The sequence below is a fragment of the Tympanuchus pallidicinctus genome, unplaced genomic scaffold (assembly GCF_026119805.1).
Source record: "Tympanuchus pallidicinctus isolate F22 unplaced genomic scaffold, pur_lepc_1.0 scaffold12, whole genome shotgun sequence".
Lineage (NCBI taxonomy): Eukaryota > Metazoa > Chordata > Aves > Galliformes > Phasianidae > Tympanuchus > Tympanuchus pallidicinctus.
Window position 1 is genome coordinate 398,836 of NW_026294637.1, and position 18,211 is coordinate 417,046.

Consider the following 18,211-nt stretch of genomic DNA (forward strand, 5'->3'; position numbering starts at 1 on the left):
GGCTGGGGCGGCTCCGTGCGTGGCCGGGGGACGTCGGGGGGCCGGGGCCGGGCGGCTGCGGGCAGAGCGGGGATGTAAAACCGCCGTCCGTCACACGGCGTCACCCCCGCTCCGCACACGCGAGCGGCAATGGCTGCGGCGCGGCGCTGCCCCGCGTTCCCGCAGTGAGATGCGCGCTCCTGCAGTGAGATGCGCGCTCCCGCAGTGAGATGCGCGCTCCCGCAGTGAGATGCGCGCTCACAGCCCCCGCGCAAAGAGGAGCTGAGCTGTGTTTGCACCGCCGCCGTCAGAGCGCGCCGGCGGAAGCGTCAGTAAAGATATGGGGATATGCGCGAATGAAAACTTTGGGATTTGGGATTCCTCAGCCAAAAATAGAAGACGAACTTCATGGTTAGAGATCAAGCGTGCCTGAAATTCCGTCTGTAAGACATCTGAGCGACAGCAAGTATAAACTTTAAGGCTGTAAAAATATAAGCCCACCTTTACTCTAAACAACACATTTAAATCGAAAACGCATTTCCAGAGGGCGCTCCCGTGCCGACGGAAACGCGGCGCATCCATCCTCGGGTACCCGCAGCGCAGCGGGGCCGGGCAGCCGCGTTCCCCACGGGCGCAGCGTGCCAAACCCGGAGCTCTGCGCATGGCTCCCCAGCTGCACTAGCAGCGGATCTGGCTCTGTGTTGCCAAGCGCTTGGAAACGGAATCGCAGGACCTCTGAGCGTTGTCTCGCCTCTGCAGCACAGTGAGGGTATAAATACATTCAATCGCTAAGGAGGGTTATTTCTGCTCTCCATCCTCTCGCAGCGTTGAGCTCCTTCCCGGTAGGCACTTCACACACACGTCAGCCCCCGACTCCCTGGCGTGGGGCTCCCAGACCGTTTTCTGCATTGGGATGAGTGGGAGGGATGAAGAATGGATCGTAAATAACCAGGAACAAACACACTGCAGCCGGGAGCCTTTGCGTGATGCCTGCCTCTACCTAAACGTGCTGGGATTGGATTTCTCAGACAAGTGCTCGCGGGGGGGGAAAAGTCCAAAAGCAGCCGGCATGGCAGGGCTCCAGGCACTCAGTTCTGTGCTGCCTGCCCACCTGTTGTCCCCCCAGCTCTGGGGAAAGTGCTCTGTGCATGGGGCCTCGAGCCCAGGGCTGCCAGCGCTTCCCAGGGCAGCACCGCCCCGCTCCGAACTGCCGTGTGTTCCTGCAGAGGGCAGTTTGGGGAACTTCCCGGGAAAGCGGCTACTGTGCCACGATTTCCTCAAAATCAGACAGCTGCCTCATCTGCTCCAGCTGCATGGAGTGCCTCCGCAGGAGCTTCTTTTTGGTTCTCAGGTCACCCCGCTTGGGGGAGCTGGGCGCGACGGGCACCAGGGCCCTGAAGCCGGCAGCCAGCGGGGAGGGGGCCTTGCCGCTGGCTCCGATGTCGGGGATGGGGGGGCTGGGGTTGACGTTGAGGGGGGGCAGGTAGCCGGGCCGGGTGTGCGCGATGTGGTCCAGCAGCAGCGTGCCGGAGCCGCGCCGTTCCAGCAGGTTGGGCGGGCGGCGGGCGGCGGCGGGGGAGGTGCTGGGGGCGCCATCCAGAGCCTCCCGCGAACCACCCAGCAGAGCCAGGTGAGAGCCGCTCAGCTTCCTCCTCTCCGCAGCCACCTTCCCCACCTCGGCCATGCCGGCGTCGCACTCGTGGTGCTCGGCGCTCATCCGCCGCCAGTGCAGGGCCTCCATCACCTCGCTGCTCTCCGGCGGCTCCGGCACCGTGCTCCTGCGAGGCAGGCGCTGGGGGCCCTTCTCGAACCCCTTCCTGCAGCCGGACCCGGGGGCTGGAGGCGTGCGCAGCGCCTGCTCGTCCACCAGCGGGAATAGGGGCGCATCCTTGCTGCGGCTGAGGGGAGCCTTCCTGCACAGCGCGAGCTCCCCGATGCTGCTGACCAGCTCGTCATCCGTGCGCACCCGCTGCTCCTCGTGGTGCGCAGCCAGCACCGAGGGCGCCACCAGCCCCCACGGCTCCGACTGCAGCCGCTTCAGCTGCGGGAGCCGCGCTCTCTTGGTGGTGGTGCCGCCCCTCCAGCCCGGGGAGGGTGGCTCAGGGGTGGCCTTGGTGGGAGGACCGTCCCCGGGGGGCAGCTCCTGCTCGGCGGGCTGTGGGCATGGGGCGGCCGCCTTCAGCGCTGCGGTGCTCGTCTCAGGGGAGGCCCTCTCCTTGAAGTCCAGCAGTGGGGGTACGTTCAGGTACTGCTTGGTGGCCTTGGCGCCGGTGGCCGACTTGTCCATGGTGATGATGATCACCTCCTTCCCCTTGGCTCTGCAGGCATTCAGGAGGTGCTGCAAAACATCCTTGTCATCGGCGTTGATGGCGTGCACCAGTGCAGAGGCACCGGAGTGGTCCTCCAGGCTGGGGTCGGCCCCGTTGTCCAGCAGCAGGGTCACCACCTCGCCACCCGCGCCGCGGATGCAGGCGTGCATCAGGGCCGTCTTCCCAGACTTGTCCTGGATGTTGGGGTCGGCCCTGTTGTCCAGCAGGTACTTCACCATCTTGGCCTTGCTGATGCTCTGCTGGTCCACATGCGTGGTGATGCAGGCCACCATCAGCGCCGTCTCCCCCTTCTCGTTGCTCTCATTGATGTAGGCCCCCCCCTCCAGCAGCAGCCGGGTCAGCCGCAGCCGGCCCAGCCACACTGCCTTCAGGAGGGAGTTCCCCCCGGTCTGCAGCTCCGTCGCCTCATCCATGGCATGCAGGGCTCACGGCAGCTGGGGAGGAATGGGATGGAGAGGTGAGCCCCCCTGCAGCCTCCGCTGAGCCCTCTGCACATGGGCAGCCCTGTAGCACTTTCCCACATTGGAAGAGGTTGAATTTAGGTTAGACATGAGAAAGGGATTCTGTACCGCGAGGGCACTGAGGCCCTGGTGTAGGCTGCCCAGGGTGGCTGCGGGTTCCCCATCTTTGAAGTGCTCACGGTCAGGTTGGATGGGGCGCCGGGCTGTGGGAGGTATCACTGCCCATGGAGGGGTTAGAACTGGAGGGGCTGTGAGACGTCCTCCGATCCAAATCGTGCCGTGGTTCTGCCACAGTGCTGTGTGCTGCCTGCTGGGGGTGCTGGGGTGCGGGGGGAACTGCAGCAGGAGGAAAGCTTTGTTTCCTCTGGGGTCTCCTGGAGTGACAGCACTGCTTGGAGCCAGCTGGGAGGTGCACTGGCACTGCCTTCCCTCGGCTCATAATTCATGTTATGGCATTGCTCCTCTCTCAGCGAATTCATTTCAGATGCAATGTTTGCCAGGCAGCCCCACAGACTCAGCCCCTGCTGTCACCCCATCCAGGTGTGCTGGTTGCCAGCCCTGCAAGCACCAATCAATGCCGATTGCTGAACAGCTTCACCTGGATCCCCACACCCCCTGCTATGGGCTGGGAGCCCTATTTAAAGGCAGGCCCTGAGCTTGTGCTCAGCTCTGTGGGATTATCTTTGTTTGTTGGACTTGTGGATAGAGTTTGCTGTTCTGCATTCTCCTGGTGATCTCTCTTGTGTGACCCATAGCTGTTAGCAGCCTACTCCTGCCCTACAGGTGAGGTCTTGCTCTCAGCTCATAGCTTGTCTCCCTGCATGGGGCAGCTCTGCTCTTGCTGCTCCTTGATACACCTCAGTTCACCTTGCCTTGCTCTCCTCCAGCTCTGCTCCCACAGCCATGTTGATGTTTCCTTGAATGCAGCTGATTTCCTTCGGTGCCAGAGCCACCAATGTGGCCCTGCTCCTGGCATGGCTCTACTGTGCCTCGGAGGCCCCTCGCTCTGTGACACGGAGCCCACTGGAGGCTGCGAGCATCTCCTGTGCAGCTGGGGCCATGGTCCTCGCTGCTGGTGGAAATTCTAAGCAGCTGCTGCTCTGCTGTGTGTAACCCTGTGCTGCTTCGTGGTGCTGTGGGGAGTCCTTGTATAGGAGAGTGCTGTGAGAGAGCAGCGTTCTCGTGCAGCACTCTGCAGCAGGACTGGCTCGGGGGGTCAGCAGACGCCCTCCCTTCTGGAAGGCGCTTCCTGCCCCTGCTCGGCAGCGGCTCCCCTGCTGATCCCGGGACTTGCAGCAGGGCAAGGCTCCTCCGTGCTGCTCCGCGGCACCACTCGGGAACTGAGCGCCTGGTGGCTGTGTGCCTGTGTCCCCATGGGGCAGCAGCGCTGAGACCCGGTGAGTGCCGTGCACGGGGCAGAGGCGGTAACTCGCGGGGCCGAGCACCGCGGCGATGTCAGAGGTGCGTTGTCCCAGGAGCCCTGCCGCCTGCTCGCCCTGCTCTCCCATCACAGCTCCCTGCTGCCCGGCGGCGAGCGGCGCTGTCCCCTCCCCTGGGCATCTCCCCCTGCTCCGTCACCCGCAGCACTCCGCAGTCTGCGCTCACCGCCTTCCCCCACGGCACACGCGCGATGCTCTGCCTGCTTCCCCTTTCCCCCCCCCAGCCCATGCCCATTAATGCGTGGCTCCCGCAGCCCCCACCTCCCTGTCAGTGCAGCGCGGCCCGAAGGCTGTGAGCGCTCCCAGCCCCCCTCGGTAGCACTGCGCCCAGATGCCCAGGGCTGCTCCCCGAGACCCCCGCTCCGATTCCGAAGTTGCTCTCACCTCCATCTCCCCTCACCGGTGCCGCGGTGTCGCCTCCCCTGCTTCAGCGCCGGGCTCGGTGCTGCGACAGCGGGGCGGGGGTCCCTTCCCGGAGCCGGGGTTCGCCCCCGTTACCTGCTGCGCCGTGCCGGTACCCGTTAGCGGTGTGCGGTGCCCGGTACCGGCCCCGCTTTGCGCACCGGGGCTGCACGGGGAGGAGGGCGCGGGGCGGCGCGTCCGCCCCCACTGGGTGCGGGGAGGAGCGGGGGGGGGGGGGCCTTGTGGGGGCTGCGTCCAGCACAGCCAGGTCTGAGCGAGGGCGGGACGGTGCGCGTCTGAATCCGCGTGTGCGAGGCGGGGCCGCGGTCTGTGTGTGTGTCTGTGTGTCTGTGTGTCCGTGTGCGTGCGCACGTCCTGAGGGCTGAGTGTCTGTGCGGTGATGCGCGCAGGGCTGCGTCTGCGTGGGTGCAGGTGTGTGCCGGGTGGCTGAGTGCACACGCAGCCCCCGTGTGTGTGTCCATACCTGTGAGTGCCCAGCAGCACAGCGCTGTGTTCGCGTGCAGGGCTGGCTGTGTAGCTGCCCACGCGTGGAGCTGTGCAGCTCGTGTCCCCTGGTGCCCGCGTGGCCACGTGTGCCATCGGTGCCCCCTGTATGTCACTGTGCCCCGGTGTTGCTGAGGGTGGCCCGGCGCTGCAGTGTGCCCCCACTGAGGTTGGGCCCCTCCTTCCTTAGGGGCTGTCAAGGCTCAAGGGGATGCAGTGAGGAGCAAACTGGGCTGAGCCCACGGCCTTTCACTGGGCTGGAGACCCCCTGAGGCCCATCTCCCAACAGTGGTAGTGTGCTCCTGTGGCCTGAGTGCATCAGCAGGGACACCAAACTGTCCTGCTGCAGGAGGGAGTCAGAGGCTGTGTGCTGTTTTCCAGGGTGGAGATCTCCCCTCCGTGCCTGCAGAGAAGCACTGCGACCACAGGCATCCTGCTGTCACTGGGACAGAAACCTCTAGTGCCACTGCTGTTGTACAGCATCCAGCCTGCCTTACCCTGAGGTTACTGGGGAGCCTGGCTCCTTTGAAGGCCCCACCAGGGGCAGGAAACCAGCCAGAGGGTGGGGAGCGACTGTAGGTGCACAACTGGCACAGCGCTGTGTGCAGCTCTGCCATGTGGGAGGATGCTGCTGCCTGAGCTGTGGTTATCACAGTGCTCTGAGACTGGACTGACATTAGGGGCACCTGATGCTGGGCAGGGGTACGGCCACGGGGGGAAGGCATGGTGGGAAAGGCAAGGCTCTGGGATGTGTGAGGGCAGGGCTGTGTGCTGCTGGCTCCCAGCAGACGTTTGGCACTGGGTCGCCACCAGCCTGCTGGGCAGGGGCTGCTCACGGAGCTCACTGGGCTTGCAGCAGGGGCTGCCTCACGCGTGGGGTCAGAGCGTTCCTTAGAGCCCACTCCAATTCCATGCAGAACGTATCTGAGTTTGCCTTCTGCTTCCTGTTTAGCTGAATAATTCATAATGAGTGATTAATGGAGGCGTGCCCCTCATTTCCTACTGGCACATCGTCACAGGTTGCATTTTGTCAGTGCTGTTCGTTATTCATAATGATTTGCTGAGTAATGGCTGCACGGCTCCGGAGCTGCGGCGCTGCCTGGGGGGCACGGTGTGGTGAACTCGGTGCCTTTCAGCAGGAGGGCAGCGAGCACATGATGTGCGAGACGTGGGAGGCTTCAGCTGAGCTCTCCCGCTCCTTCCATGCGTATCTCAGACGTGGAGGGGTACGTGGCAATGCAGATGACAGCACAGCAGAGATGCTGGGTGCTGCTCGGACCTTGCAGGTAGCTCTGGTCTGCCTATCGCAGCTTTCTGGTTAACATTAGAGCACAGCCTGAAGGAAGACAGAGCAACTGCTGCCTGCTGGGGCCGCACCGGAATGTCCAGCGTGTGCATATGCGCCGTGCGGGGCTGTGCGGGGGCTGCGGCGGCTGAGGCTGTGAGCGCAGCACTTGGGGCTGCGGTCCCTCCTTGTCACCACGCCCCCTGCAGCAAGCGCAGCTGGCGCCTTGTCAGAGCCTGGCTCCAGCTGGGGCAGGGGCTGCTCGAGGTGTGCGGGAGGTGGGCGGCTTCGCTGCTGGGCTCAGCCAAACGCGCGCCATCTCCCCGGGAGCTGCGCCGCGCTGGCTCTATTTCGGGCACTTTGCAGAACAGCTGGTGATCATCTCTTACACGGTGCGGCGGCGGCTGTGTGCAGCTATTTCTGCCAGCTCATCCCCACACAGCAGCTTTTTATAAACGCATTCACCCGGAGGGATGGACGCAGCTGTTGGGGAGGGGGGGAGTTTGGTGCTGATGTTTTGGAGATCGTCAGCTCTGCCCTGAGGGCTGCTCCCGTGCTGGGTAAGGCACGTCTCTGCCCCAGTCTCTGCCCCGTTGGGCTCAGCGGGATGCAGAGCCTGGGGCAGCCCTGGGCATATGTGGCATGGGGGGCTGTGGGTGCCAGCTCCTCAGTGTGCTCGTGTGCTGTGGCCCTGTGCTGGACTTGTCCCAGACTCTTATGCTCTGTGAGAACCCATTCTGGTCCGGGCAGGTGATGGGGTTGTGAAGCCTTCACTGAGGGTTGGGGCTGCTGAGGGTGCCTGCGGTGTCCCCATGGTACAGTGCTGGCTGTGCTGGATGTGGAGGTGTTTTGGGGCAGGGGGGCCCCTTGCATGAAGCTGTTCCCCCTAAGACCTGAGCAGGAACACACTGCATGTTTGCAGGTTTGCATCCACATTAATTTTGACCCTGTCTTCTGCTGGAAAAAATGAAGTAAGTAGCAGCTTCTTGTAGTGTCAAGAATTAGCTGACCTCTCTGATGGCCTCTGCCAGTGACAGCCTGGCTGTGACCATCTGGTGTGGCCATGCAGTGCCGTGCCTGCTGCGCTGTCCCTGCCCTGGCTGCAGCAAGGCCAGAGGCTCTGCTGGGCACACAGCTCTGCTGCAGGGACCACAGGGACACTGCATGGTCACAGCCCCCTGTGTTGGGCTGCCGGTGCTGTTCTCTGCTTGGCTTTAGCAGGACCCAGCTCTGAGCCTCTATGGGAAGGGGAAGCCCCGATCAGCTGCAGCTTGAGTGGATCTGCCTCGGGTACAGCTTGCTGCAATCCTGCTGCTGCTGGAGCCTCTTTGTGCACGTGGAGGGGATGGGGGCAGCAGGACTGGCTGGGGATGGGGGATGGGCTGCTGGGGCCCTGAAATGCCCCCTCCTCCATCTCCCCGTGTCTGCTCTCCATCCTGCTTCCAGCTGGGGGGGCTGTGCTGAATGCGGGGCTCCCAAAATAGCAGCCCCCCGCCCCGTGAGCGCTCACAGGCAGGAGGCAGGCGGTGATGCAGCGCTTCCGAGAGAGGCTGCATCATTGCAAGTGGGTCTGATGTTTCTATAGCAACCCCGGGGTAAAAATAGTGTAGGAGCATTTAGGAGCTGTCAGGGCCTGGAGGGAAGGGCTCCTCCAGTGCGGCGCTCTGCAGGGTGGGGGCTCGCACACGGGGCAGAGCTGCTGTGCTGGGGGTGCTTCTGTGCAGCTCACAGAGGCTGGGGGCTCTCCCAGCATTAGCTGGGCACTGGAGCTCCTGCAGCCCACCCTCATGTGGGGTGATTTCTGCTGACTGTGTGCCTCTGTAATGCACTCATTAGAGCTGAGGAGAGGCTGAGGGTGCTTTGGGGCAGCCTGTGGGGCTGCAGGAGGGTCTGAGCAACTTTTGGGGGTGGGTGCAATCCAGGTCACGCTCCATTGCTGACCCAACAGTGCTGTGCCTTCATGCAGCTTTGACTCTAAGTTGTACTGAGATCTGGAAACAGAAATGCCACTGCTGTGTGTCACTGCGCAGTGAGTGCTGCTCATCTCTAATCACAGCTTGATGTTCGGCACCGTTGATGCTGGTGTCTGGCTCTCCTAATTGCTGTGTTGTGCCCAGAGCCTCAGCCTCTGCCCCTCATGATGTGGGGGTGCTGAGGGCTGGGTCCCAATGAAGCTGTGTGCTGGGGCCCTGTGCTCCCCCCAGAGCTGGGGCTGATGCTGCTGCCCCTCACCCTGCTCCTCTGGGCGTGTGGCTGTGGAAATGGCACGAACTGCAGTGCACTCATTTCTCTCTCCTTTCCCATCTCTTCCCCCATCTCCGTTGCTCCTGCAGTTGGTGGTTACCATGACAACGTATGTCTCTCCTTTTGCTCTCATCCCTTTTTGCTTTGTAATCTATATATTCTTTCACCTCCACTTTTTTTTCTCTGCCGTACCCCAGAAGATCTGTGGAGGCACTTTGGAAGTGCTGTTGGTGTCAAGCAGGAAAACCTTGGGCCAGAGGAGGGAGGACAGGCACTGCTGCAGAGAAGGGTGAGGAGCTGCTCAGCCCCATGTGCTGCCCATTCTGAGCGTGGGGCCGCTCCTGCAAGGGCTGTGCTGTGCTCCAGGCATCCAGCTGGAGCCCCACGTCCCTCAGTCCCTGCCATGCTGTGTATGGACATGGCGAGGCTGGTGTGATGGGAACGGACCAAGCAGTGTTACACAGCGCCCAAGCCCCTTACCTCTGGCACTTAACAGGAGGTGTAGAAGGAGCTGAAGGCAGCTCCATTGGTAGCAGTTATTTGCCAGTTGACATTAGTGCAGTGAATGTCTGGACTGAGCAGAGCACTGCTTGGCCGGAGGGCTGCGGGCACAGAGCCGTGCTCCCCAGGGGAGCCGTGGGGACGTGGGGTGGGGATGGTGCCCCCAGGGTCGCGCCGTGGATCAGCCGGAGCAGTGCCACCTCCTGCAGCTGCACTGGGTGCTGCCTGGCCCTGTGCCCTTCCTGCTCCCTGCAGGCTGTGCGCAGCCACGGCAGCTGCTGCTGCAGCTTTCCCTCCTGTTTGCTCTGCGCTGCGGTGGCAGAAGGAGAGGCAGGCGTTGTTCTCACCCAGAACTCCAATTCGTTTTTTTTTTTTTTTTTAATTCTTTAATTTAGTATTATTAAACAAAGTTTTATAAATATTCATGGGAACGAAATCAGTGCAAAAATATTCCGTTCTCTCCTTTTGCTGGTTTAATTTTAGAAACCAATTTTCTCCTGAGCTCTCTGCTGAGCAGTCGTGGCAGTGCTTCCTGGGTGGCGCCTCACTTCTGAACCTGTGTGGGTCCTGCAGGGTAGCGGTGTGTGGGTGACACAAGCAGAACGCCAGCGTCCCTGGGGATGGGGGACAGGCAGGGGGCTGATGGGTGGCAGCGGACAGGAGCGTGGCTTGCTCACCTTGCACAGCTTGTCCCTGGTGCAGAGCCCTCTGCAGCACAGGCCGTCCCCACCCTGCGCACGGTGCCATGTCAGTGTATGTCTGCCTGCTGCCCCCACTGTCCTGCTGTTGCTGTGATCAGCCTTAGAGCACACAGTGTGAGCCCATCCCTCAGCCCGGCTCCTCCGTCCCTTTCCCATCCCTGGCACTCCTGTGCTCCCCTCCTGCTCTGCCCCGTTGCTGCGTATGACTGCGGCGATGTTCCCTTTGGGCTCCGTGCTGCTGGATGGGGCAGAGCCGCAGAGGTTAAATGCAGCTCTTGGTCGACTGCTGTTTTTGTTTTTTGCCTTAAAATCATGCAAGAGGGGGCATTGCTGCAGTATTTGTCACCAAACATCGGGGTCAGTGCTGTGCAGCAGCTGAAGGTGAGCAGTGGCACTGGGGCAGCCCTGCAGCAGTGTGCCAGCACTGGGTTGTGCAGCACGAGCGTCAGCTGGAGAGCAGCAGCATCTCTGCAGGAATGCAACAAAGAAGCAATGTCTGCACTTAGCTGAGGCAGTGCAGCAGGAGTTGTCGTGTTAAAATCTACAGGATGAGCCTTGCACAGATGATGCGTCCTGTGAGATCCTTACCTTTTCCTTTACTTGCCTGCTTACTGAGGATCAGCCCAGAGCTGGTGCTGTGGGCAGGTGGGGGGTGTCAGCACTGCATCCCTGCTATGCTACATGCGGCGCAGCGTGCGCCCTCTGCGTGGCTGTGCCACCACATGGCTCTGGGTGAGCAGAGGTGTGAGGTGGAGGAGGGAGCTGATTGGAGTTTGTATTACACAGCACGCTTGTCGGAAGAGAAGTGATCTGTATTTAACAACAGAGGTGCAGTAATAACCTGCAATTACCTCCGAGCGCTGCGGCGGGGGCGGCTCTGCTGCTGGAGGAGGCTGGCGTGGCATGGAATAGCATGGCGTAGCGTGGCGTGGCTCTCACGACGCACAGAGCGTGGCACGGGGTCTGCTGGGCTGTGGTTCCTGTCTGCATGGAGCTGGGAAGCCCCATGCTATGGCTGTGCCCTCCCCGGGGCAGAGCAGAGGATCACTCCCCTGCTGTCCTGGCCACGCGCCGCGCTGCAGGGTCAGTTTGGCCTTCTTGGCCCCCAGGGTGTCCGACTGGTCTGCCTGGTGGGGCCACTGGCACCCCCAGCTCCTTCTCTGCAGAGCTCTTTTCCAGCAGCTCAGCCCTGTACCTGTGCTCAGGGCTGTTCCCACGGCTGCTGTGCAGGGGATGAGTGTGGTTATCCATCCCTCCTCCTTCTGCGCAGTGCTGGGAAAACGCTGCAACGCCTCTTTGGCGAGAAAGCAAATTATGCAGGCTGACTTTGTTCTGAAAGCTTCTGATGTGTAAGCAGGGCAGGAAGGCGAGGTCATCTGTGCGCTTCCACTGCTGGCTGCGCTCCAGCTGTGCAAGGGAGGGTGCTTTTGTCTGCTCGGTGCGGGGTGCCCCGAGGCTGGGGTGGTGCGTGGCCGTGGGCACGGCTCTGTTTGAGCAGGCAGCGCCTTCTGCAGGAGGGGCTCTCCTGACGCCTGACTTCACCTCTGCTCACCCCCCGCCTTGCGGTAGCTCAAGCTCGCAGAACTTCTGCTCCCCTCTCCCTGGCTGGCGGCAGAAGGGAGCGCAGCGGCACCACCTCCTTCAGAGCCGGTGGGACAGGAGGTGGTGCAGAACGGTGCGTGCCCCCAGCCAGCCCCTGCGCGGGGCACGCGGCTGCAGCTGCTATTCTGCAGCTGTCTGAAGGGCTGCGGGAGTTTTAATATCTCTGCTGAGTGAAATTTCCTGATTCGGCTTTCATGTCCCCTGGGACACTTATGAAATATCCGGATTCTGTTTTTTTTTCTGAAGAAGTGGAATTTCCTATTTATGGATTTAATATAAGGGCTACGTGCTCGGGGAGGGCAGGGGCTCCGCGGTGCTCTCCCCGCCGCGGCTTTGCCCCGTTGCTTCTCCCCCTGGCTCAGCCGGCAGCAGGGCCGGGTGGGGAATTCGGCTGCCTCAGTAGTTTTCCAGCCCGCACTAAGCTCCCTTTTCACAGCTAATCATGCTTCGCGATGAGCGAAGTCGAAATGCACGCCGCCAATCCGCTGGCAGCCGGATGGGCACGGGGCAGGCGAGGTCCGGCCCGCTCGCCCTGCAGCCCTCAAGCTCCCACCCGCTGGGAGCTGAGCTCTGCTCTGCTGATGGATGCCAGCAATGCGCAGGGTCTGGTCCTCTCCCGAACCTCATCTGCCCTCGGTGTGCCTTTGTGCAAAGTGTTTGGATCTTGATGGAGGGCTAAGGGATGAGAGCAGTGGGAAATGGCTCCAGCAAGGTAGAAGAGGCTGGAGATGTGTAGTGGGATCCCTGGTGTCACAGAGCAGCAGGGTGTGAGATGAGTGGCTGAGCCTTCAGGCCCAGCTGATGCAAGGCTGGGAGCACAGAACCAGGAGCTATGGGCAGGACTGGCCCTGGTGGCACAGAACCAGGAGCTATGGGCAGGACTGGCCCTGGTGGCACAGAATCAGGCTGGGGTGCCGCTGGCTGCAGGCAGGAATGGGTTCCAACCCTGTGTGCTGGGAAGGAGCTGCAGCACCCAGTGCAGCATGCTAGCATAGCTCTGCCTTGCAGCAGGTCTGCGTGGTGCTGGAGCCCCTTTGGCCCCAGGGAGGGCTGGATGCTACTGGCTGCTGTGTCACAGCCTGCTCCTTTTGCCGGCCAGCCTGGTGTGGCTGTGGGCACTGAGCAAGCAGCCCTTGGTTCCCGAACGCTTTGCCCTCCCAGCCAGCTGGCGTTGTCCTCATGACTCATGGCAATATTTGCCTTTCTGTTACCAGCATTTCTTTCATCAGCTGCAGCCAGATCCATGCTGCCACCACTCACCTTTAAAATCATGGGAACAGTTGAAATAAATTACTTTTAATGCAAACAATGTCAAACACAAAACACAGGCGTCCCACACTTATGCAACTCTTACTTTTGTAATTGCTCTTTATCGTGATCCCAAAGAACCTCAACAGCAAGTGAACGTCACCAAAGCACAAGCAAACTGCAACCTGCTGGTTCCTCTCATGAAAAGTCATTTAGCAAATGCCTAAAAAAACCCCCCCAAGCGTGTTCTCCTGCAGGACACCTGTTGTAGAAGCAAAAGAGGAAAAGCCCGGAGCGATGTAACCTGCTGTGCTCTGTGAAACCCAGCATCTCCAGCTGTGCTGCTGGTCCTGCGTGCAGCCGACCTCTGCGGAGCGCTGCGCATCCAGGCACAGCCAGGCGCTCGCACCACCCGCACACCCTTATCAGTTCTCCGTCCAACAGTCAGAGCGAAGAAGCTGGGCTGGAAAAGTGATAAGGGGGTGAGAGCAGCCACGGGGTCACCTTCTCCTGGAACTTTGGCACGGAGAAATAAGGCGAAGCCGGTAGCAAGTGGAGCAGGTGAGGTGTCGCCGGTTCCTCTGTGCGGCCCTCTGTGTGGAGATGCTGCTGGAGGAGCGGGCGATGCTGCTGGGGCAGTCCCAGCCTCCCGCCGCTCTGCCGAGCTGCAGACACTCCCCATTCACAAATTTCATAACCTCCAGTCCCCTCCCTGCGGGTGGGATTGGACGCCCCGTGGCCCCCCCGGCCCGCTGGATTAGGCTGTACAAATTGTGGGGCTGCAGCCGGGCGGATTCGTCTGACGCTGCAGAAAGGTGCTGGCAGCTGTGCCTGTGCGCCCCGATGCCGCCGGCCCCAAACTGGGGCTGGGGTTTCCCCACCTGCAAAGAGCGAGGGGTCGTGGTGGTGCCCGGGGGGATGTCCTTCCCCTGCGCCATTGCTCCCATCTGCACTGAGTCCTGCTCCGTGAGGCCGGGCCCCACAGCAGCTCCCCTTTGTGCCCTGTATCCCTGTGCCCGCTGCCCCCAGGGAGCAGCTCAAGTGTACCCACGCACCGCAGTGAGCAGACCCCTGCAACACCTGGGCTGGGAAGCTGCACACTGGAGGGGGGAAGTGGGTGGCCCCAGGCACCTCGTGTACCCCTGCTGAGCAGAGCCTGGAGCCGAGGAATGTGATCCCCCTTCTGCAGCCTGGGCGTGTGCTGGCTTGGTGCTGCACTGTCGGGTCGATGTGCACAGGAATTACAGAGGAGCTCTCCTGCATGCGCCTATAGGGAGTGCTCGGCTGATGCTGGAGGCTCTCTCACAGCAGCCAAGCAAAGCCCAGCAGTTTCTCAGGGCTCCGGGGCTCAGTTCCATAATGGTGCTCTCTGCTCAAGGACTGGGTGCCTCAGGAATGGCCTCTGCCCTGCAGGGTGCAGAGCTGTGTGCTCAGATGTGGTTTCTGCTGTCATTTCCAGTTTTAACCTGGGGGAGGGGTGGGATGCTTGGTTAGCAGTGCTGGGTGTGCGTTTGCTATGGGGCACTTCTCCCCATCATCGTGAAGCACCATGGCCTCTGCTCGTGCTGCTGGATGCTCTTTCTGGCTGCTTGTCCCCTCTGTGCCAGCTGTTGGCTCAGTGCAGATCTGCCGTCCTTGGCTCCATGGGTGTCACTGGACCCACTGCATTACAGGGGGAGCAGGAGGTGGCACTTCAGGTGCAAACAGCCTACTTTCCAAGGTTCACAACTTTTGTCTAGTTCCTCTGTTGGAGTGCACTGAGCTGTGTGAGCTCTGATGAGCTCTTGCAGCACAGCAGCCTGCAGCCCCACGCACTTCCAGGACAGCACACTCGGGTCAGCCATGTTTTTCCTCCTTGTGTCTTCACCCAGGCTTGCTCCCACCCGGCCGCAGGTCAGGTACCAGCCCTGAAAACTGCACCAGCCCTGAGGCAGTCAGTGCTGCGCCTCGTGGCTTCCCATTCTCCACACTGCAGGATGGCATCGAGGGCAGCCAGACCTGCTGTGCCGTTGCCACGCCACGCCGTGCCGTGCTGCTCCATGCCGTGCCGCTCTGTGCTCCGTCCTTCCCAGCTCCCTCCCAGGAATGCCATCTGCTAAGCGCCCGCTGCCGCGTTAAGCCCTGTTCCATCTGCAGCTTTGCCCCAGGCTGCCGGTGTCTGTCGCGGCAGCGCCCGGCTCAGTAAGCACAGCACATCCCGCTGACTCAGGAGCCCGCACGGCTTTATAACCTCCCTCTGCATTTTGAACGTGGGTCAGGAATGTTCCACGGAGCCGAGATGCCGAGGGGCCGTCAGGGTGCGGTGCTGCGCGGCGGTGCTGGCGGAGCCCCGGGGACCTTGGCTGGTGCTGCCGTCCCGGCGCCGCGCTCGGCCCTCTGGAAGGCACAAACCGCCCCATCTGAAACATCTGCGAGGACAGAGGGGAAGCAGACAGCTGTTTCCCTGCGTTGCAATGAGGCCGTGTCGTGCTGTGCTGCTGTGGCACTGGGGATGCAGGGGACACCCGGGCCGTGCACCCAGAAGTGCTGGCTGGGCGTGCGCTCCCATGGTGCTCACGTCTGGCCTGCTGCCGTGGGAGGACTGTGGCTCGTGGAAGGCCCGAGGAGCTCAGCACACGGTTGGTTCAGTGGAGAACAGGAGTGGGGACCGCTGAGGCCAGGTTAAACCAGATCAGCAAAAGCCATCCATGTGCCAGAGCCTTTGGGCACCGACTGCCGGGGTGACCCCAGCTCACACTGCCTCCGGGGGCAACCTCTGAGACAGCGACAAACAGGGCTGTCACCACACGGAGCCTTTCCCACACCGGTGCTGCTGGCACCGGGCTCTGACGTCCCCACGTCCCCGCGCTCCGTGCTGCTGCCAGCAGGCGGTGGGAACACAGCGCGGCTCAGACAGCCGCCCCGGGAGCCGGGCTGCCGTGTGTGTGCGCCCAGTGGGCAAAGACAAAGGAAGCAGCAGCCCGGGCCCCGCGCAGTTTTGGTGATTATTTCGTTGAATAGCTCCAAGGGATGTTCAGAGTAAACAAGGCGCTCGCCCAAAATGAGTCTCTCCACAGAAGCGGCTCATTCAAAACAGCGACGCGGGGCCGATGCCCCAAACGCAGGGGCAGAACTCGATCCCCAGCGCCGGGGACGGGGAGCTGCTGCGGACCCGGGGGCTGGGAGGGCTCTGGCTGCCCCGCCGGCCCCCCACGGCCGCTCCACGTCGCTGCTTTACGTGCGCTTACCAACCTCCTTCCCCGCATACCTCTGTTATTAAAGCGGCTCTGGAAGGGAGGAAGGAAAGCGACCTTTCTCCCGCACCGCTCCGGAGAGGGGAGAGAAAATCCCCCCGGGATGGGAAGGAAATTGCAAATACCTCTTCGTGGCTCCGGCCGTGCCCCTGCGCACCGCAGCCGGGCCCTGCGGGGAGCAGCGCGCTGCAGGGACAGCGGCGCCGACGCTGCACCGCCTGCCCGCGGCCACTGGATGTCCTCCAACGGCAGAGAGCTGTGCCGGGCTCCGGGCTGGGCTCCGGCCGCGGCTCTGCTCCAGGGGACACCGGCACCGGCCCCTGCGGGTACCGAGGGCTCTTTGGCATCGGGGATGGCGAGGAGCGGGGACAGCGGGGCTGCTGCAGCACAGGGCTGCGGGCGGGCGGCAGAACACGGCTCCGCTCTGTGATGCCGGGGTGGGACGCCGAGGGGGTGCGCGGAACCCCCTGCCCTGGGGCCGTGCCTTGCGCGACCCGGGACCGCTGCTCCGCGGCATGGACCCGGCCGGCTCTGCTCTGCTATGTGTGCTCTGCTCAGCTGTTTGTCTGGAGAAAAGCGCTGCTCTTATGTCCCTACTGTGTGTTATTTGAAGCGTTGATCAAACCACAGAATTTCAGGAGGGATGGAGAACTGCACATGTCCCAAAGTCAGTCCTCCTCTGCGAGGGGGGGCCAGCGCCCGCGCAGTGCTGCACAGCAGACGGGCGAGGAGCCTAGGAATGGGGTGTCGGGCGGCCGGACGCCCGCACGGGGCGGCCCTGGGACATGTCAGACAAAGAGGGAATAGCGGAGCCCCTAAGGGCTGCAGTGCCGCTCCCCGCCCCGGCGCACGGCCCAGGGCTGCAGCACAGCTCGCCCCGTTCCGCCCGTTGCGCCGCTCTTAATGCGGCACCAAAACCCGAACGCGGCGGGTGCAGCGCTCAGGCGGGACGGAGCGTTTCGATAAGATTCTGAGCGAGTGCGCACAGCCCCGCACCGCCCCGCACCGCCCCGCACCGCCCCGCACTGCCCCGCACCGCCCGGTCCCGCCGCCCGCGGTCAGCAGGGGGCGGCCGAGCCCCGCGGCAGGGGATGCGCTGAGGGCTGCCCGCCCCGCCCCGCGCATCGCGTCCAGCACACGAGGACCTGCCGACGGGAGCCCTCCTGCACCTCGAGCACGCAGAGGTCCCGGAGTCCCAGAACGGTTCGGACGGAAGGGACCCCCCCAGCCCCACCCCTGCCTTGGTCTGATCCCCACGTCCTTCGGATCACGCTGCCCAGGCCTCACTCGACCCTGCTCCTAGGACCTCTCTGCCCTCACCCCCCACCGGCGAGCCCGGCCCGGGCTGCGTCACGGCACTCCAAAGTCCTGAGCCCCCACCCGAGCTGCGGCCCGGCCCGGCACATGGCGGTGACGGCACCGCAAGGCACGGAGCTCCGGGCGGGGGTGAGGAGGCGGGCGGAGCCGAACCGCATCGCACTGGGGCGAGCTCGGCTCTGACCTCCGGGCGGCACCTCCCCGATGCGGCACGGCCCAGGCAGGCGGCTGAGCGGCGCTCCCAACCCTGCGCGGCTCTCCGTGCGCTCATCCCGCTGAGTTTGCAGGGGGTCGCAAAGACAAGCAGGCAAACGCGACCGCAGGGCTTGCTCAGCTCTTACCGGTGCGCAAAGCCCGGCCGGCTGTGCCGCTCCCACATCGCTGCTTCCTTCAGCTGCTGTTGACACCTCCATATTCGGTTTCCCGAGGCTTGGCTCTGTTCTGCTGCTCTCGAACGGTTATTTCCTCCCACTCCTGTTGATCATTTCCATTGGATTTATCGTTTGGGCTCCCACCCTGGCAGTGCTCAGGGCAGCGGGCTCAGCGCTGGGCAGCATCCCTGGCTGTGAGGTGCTCTGGTGCTGTTTTCAAGAGATATTGCTTAAGAACTACAAAATTGCTCCATCTGTAATGACACGACTGCAAGCACAATGCACCTCCATTTTTGCATTTTTTTCCCCCCAGAGAGCAAATTATTCATTATTAAGTTTCATTTTCACATCCACATTGTTCTGCTGTTGTGGAATACATGCTTTTAATATTTGAGATTAGTAATTGAAAGAGCTGTATGCAAAATTGTTTTCAGAGCAGCTCCTGAACACAGGCTGCTTTGTAAAGCACCTGGAGGCAGCACTCAGCTCGTGGCACCGCTGCCATCCAGGCCTGATGCTCAGGGCACAGCCAGACAGAACCACCTCATGTGTTGCAATGCCTGTGGTGACCTTTTGCATCCTGGAGGGTGAGAC

At 62.4% G+C, this 18,211-nt stretch overlaps 1 protein-coding gene and 1 long non-coding RNA gene across 2 annotated transcripts; one reads left to right on the forward strand and one right to left on the reverse strand.

The window, feature by feature from the left end:
• Positions 1-855: 855 nt before the first annotated feature.
• Positions 856-4,809, reverse strand: ANKRD34C (ankyrin repeat domain 34C). The gene is made up of 2 exons (XM_052671893.1): positions 4,594-4,809; positions 856-2,743 (listed from the first exon to the last, which is right to left on the reverse strand). Exon 2 carries the CDS (start codon positions 2,720-2,722, stop codon positions 1,238-1,240), a length of 1,485 nt encoding a protein of 494 aa, XP_052527853.1. The 5' UTR covers positions 2,723-2,743; positions 4,594-4,809; the 3' UTR covers positions 856-1,237.
• LOC128075298 (uncharacterized) lies at positions 2,549-4,083 on the forward strand. The gene is made up of 3 exons (XR_008203727.1): positions 2,549-2,766; positions 3,311-3,553; positions 4,067-4,083. It is a non-coding gene; the product is annotated as an uncharacterized LOC128075298 (long non-coding RNA).
• Positions 4,810-18,211: the final 13,402 nt, after the last annotated feature.

Excerpts from the sequence above, each read along its gene's own strand:
- ANKRD34C (XM_052671893.1), bottom strand. The coding sequence starts at position 2,722 with ATGGATGAGGCGACGGAGCTGCAGACCGGGGGGAACTCCCTCCTGAAG.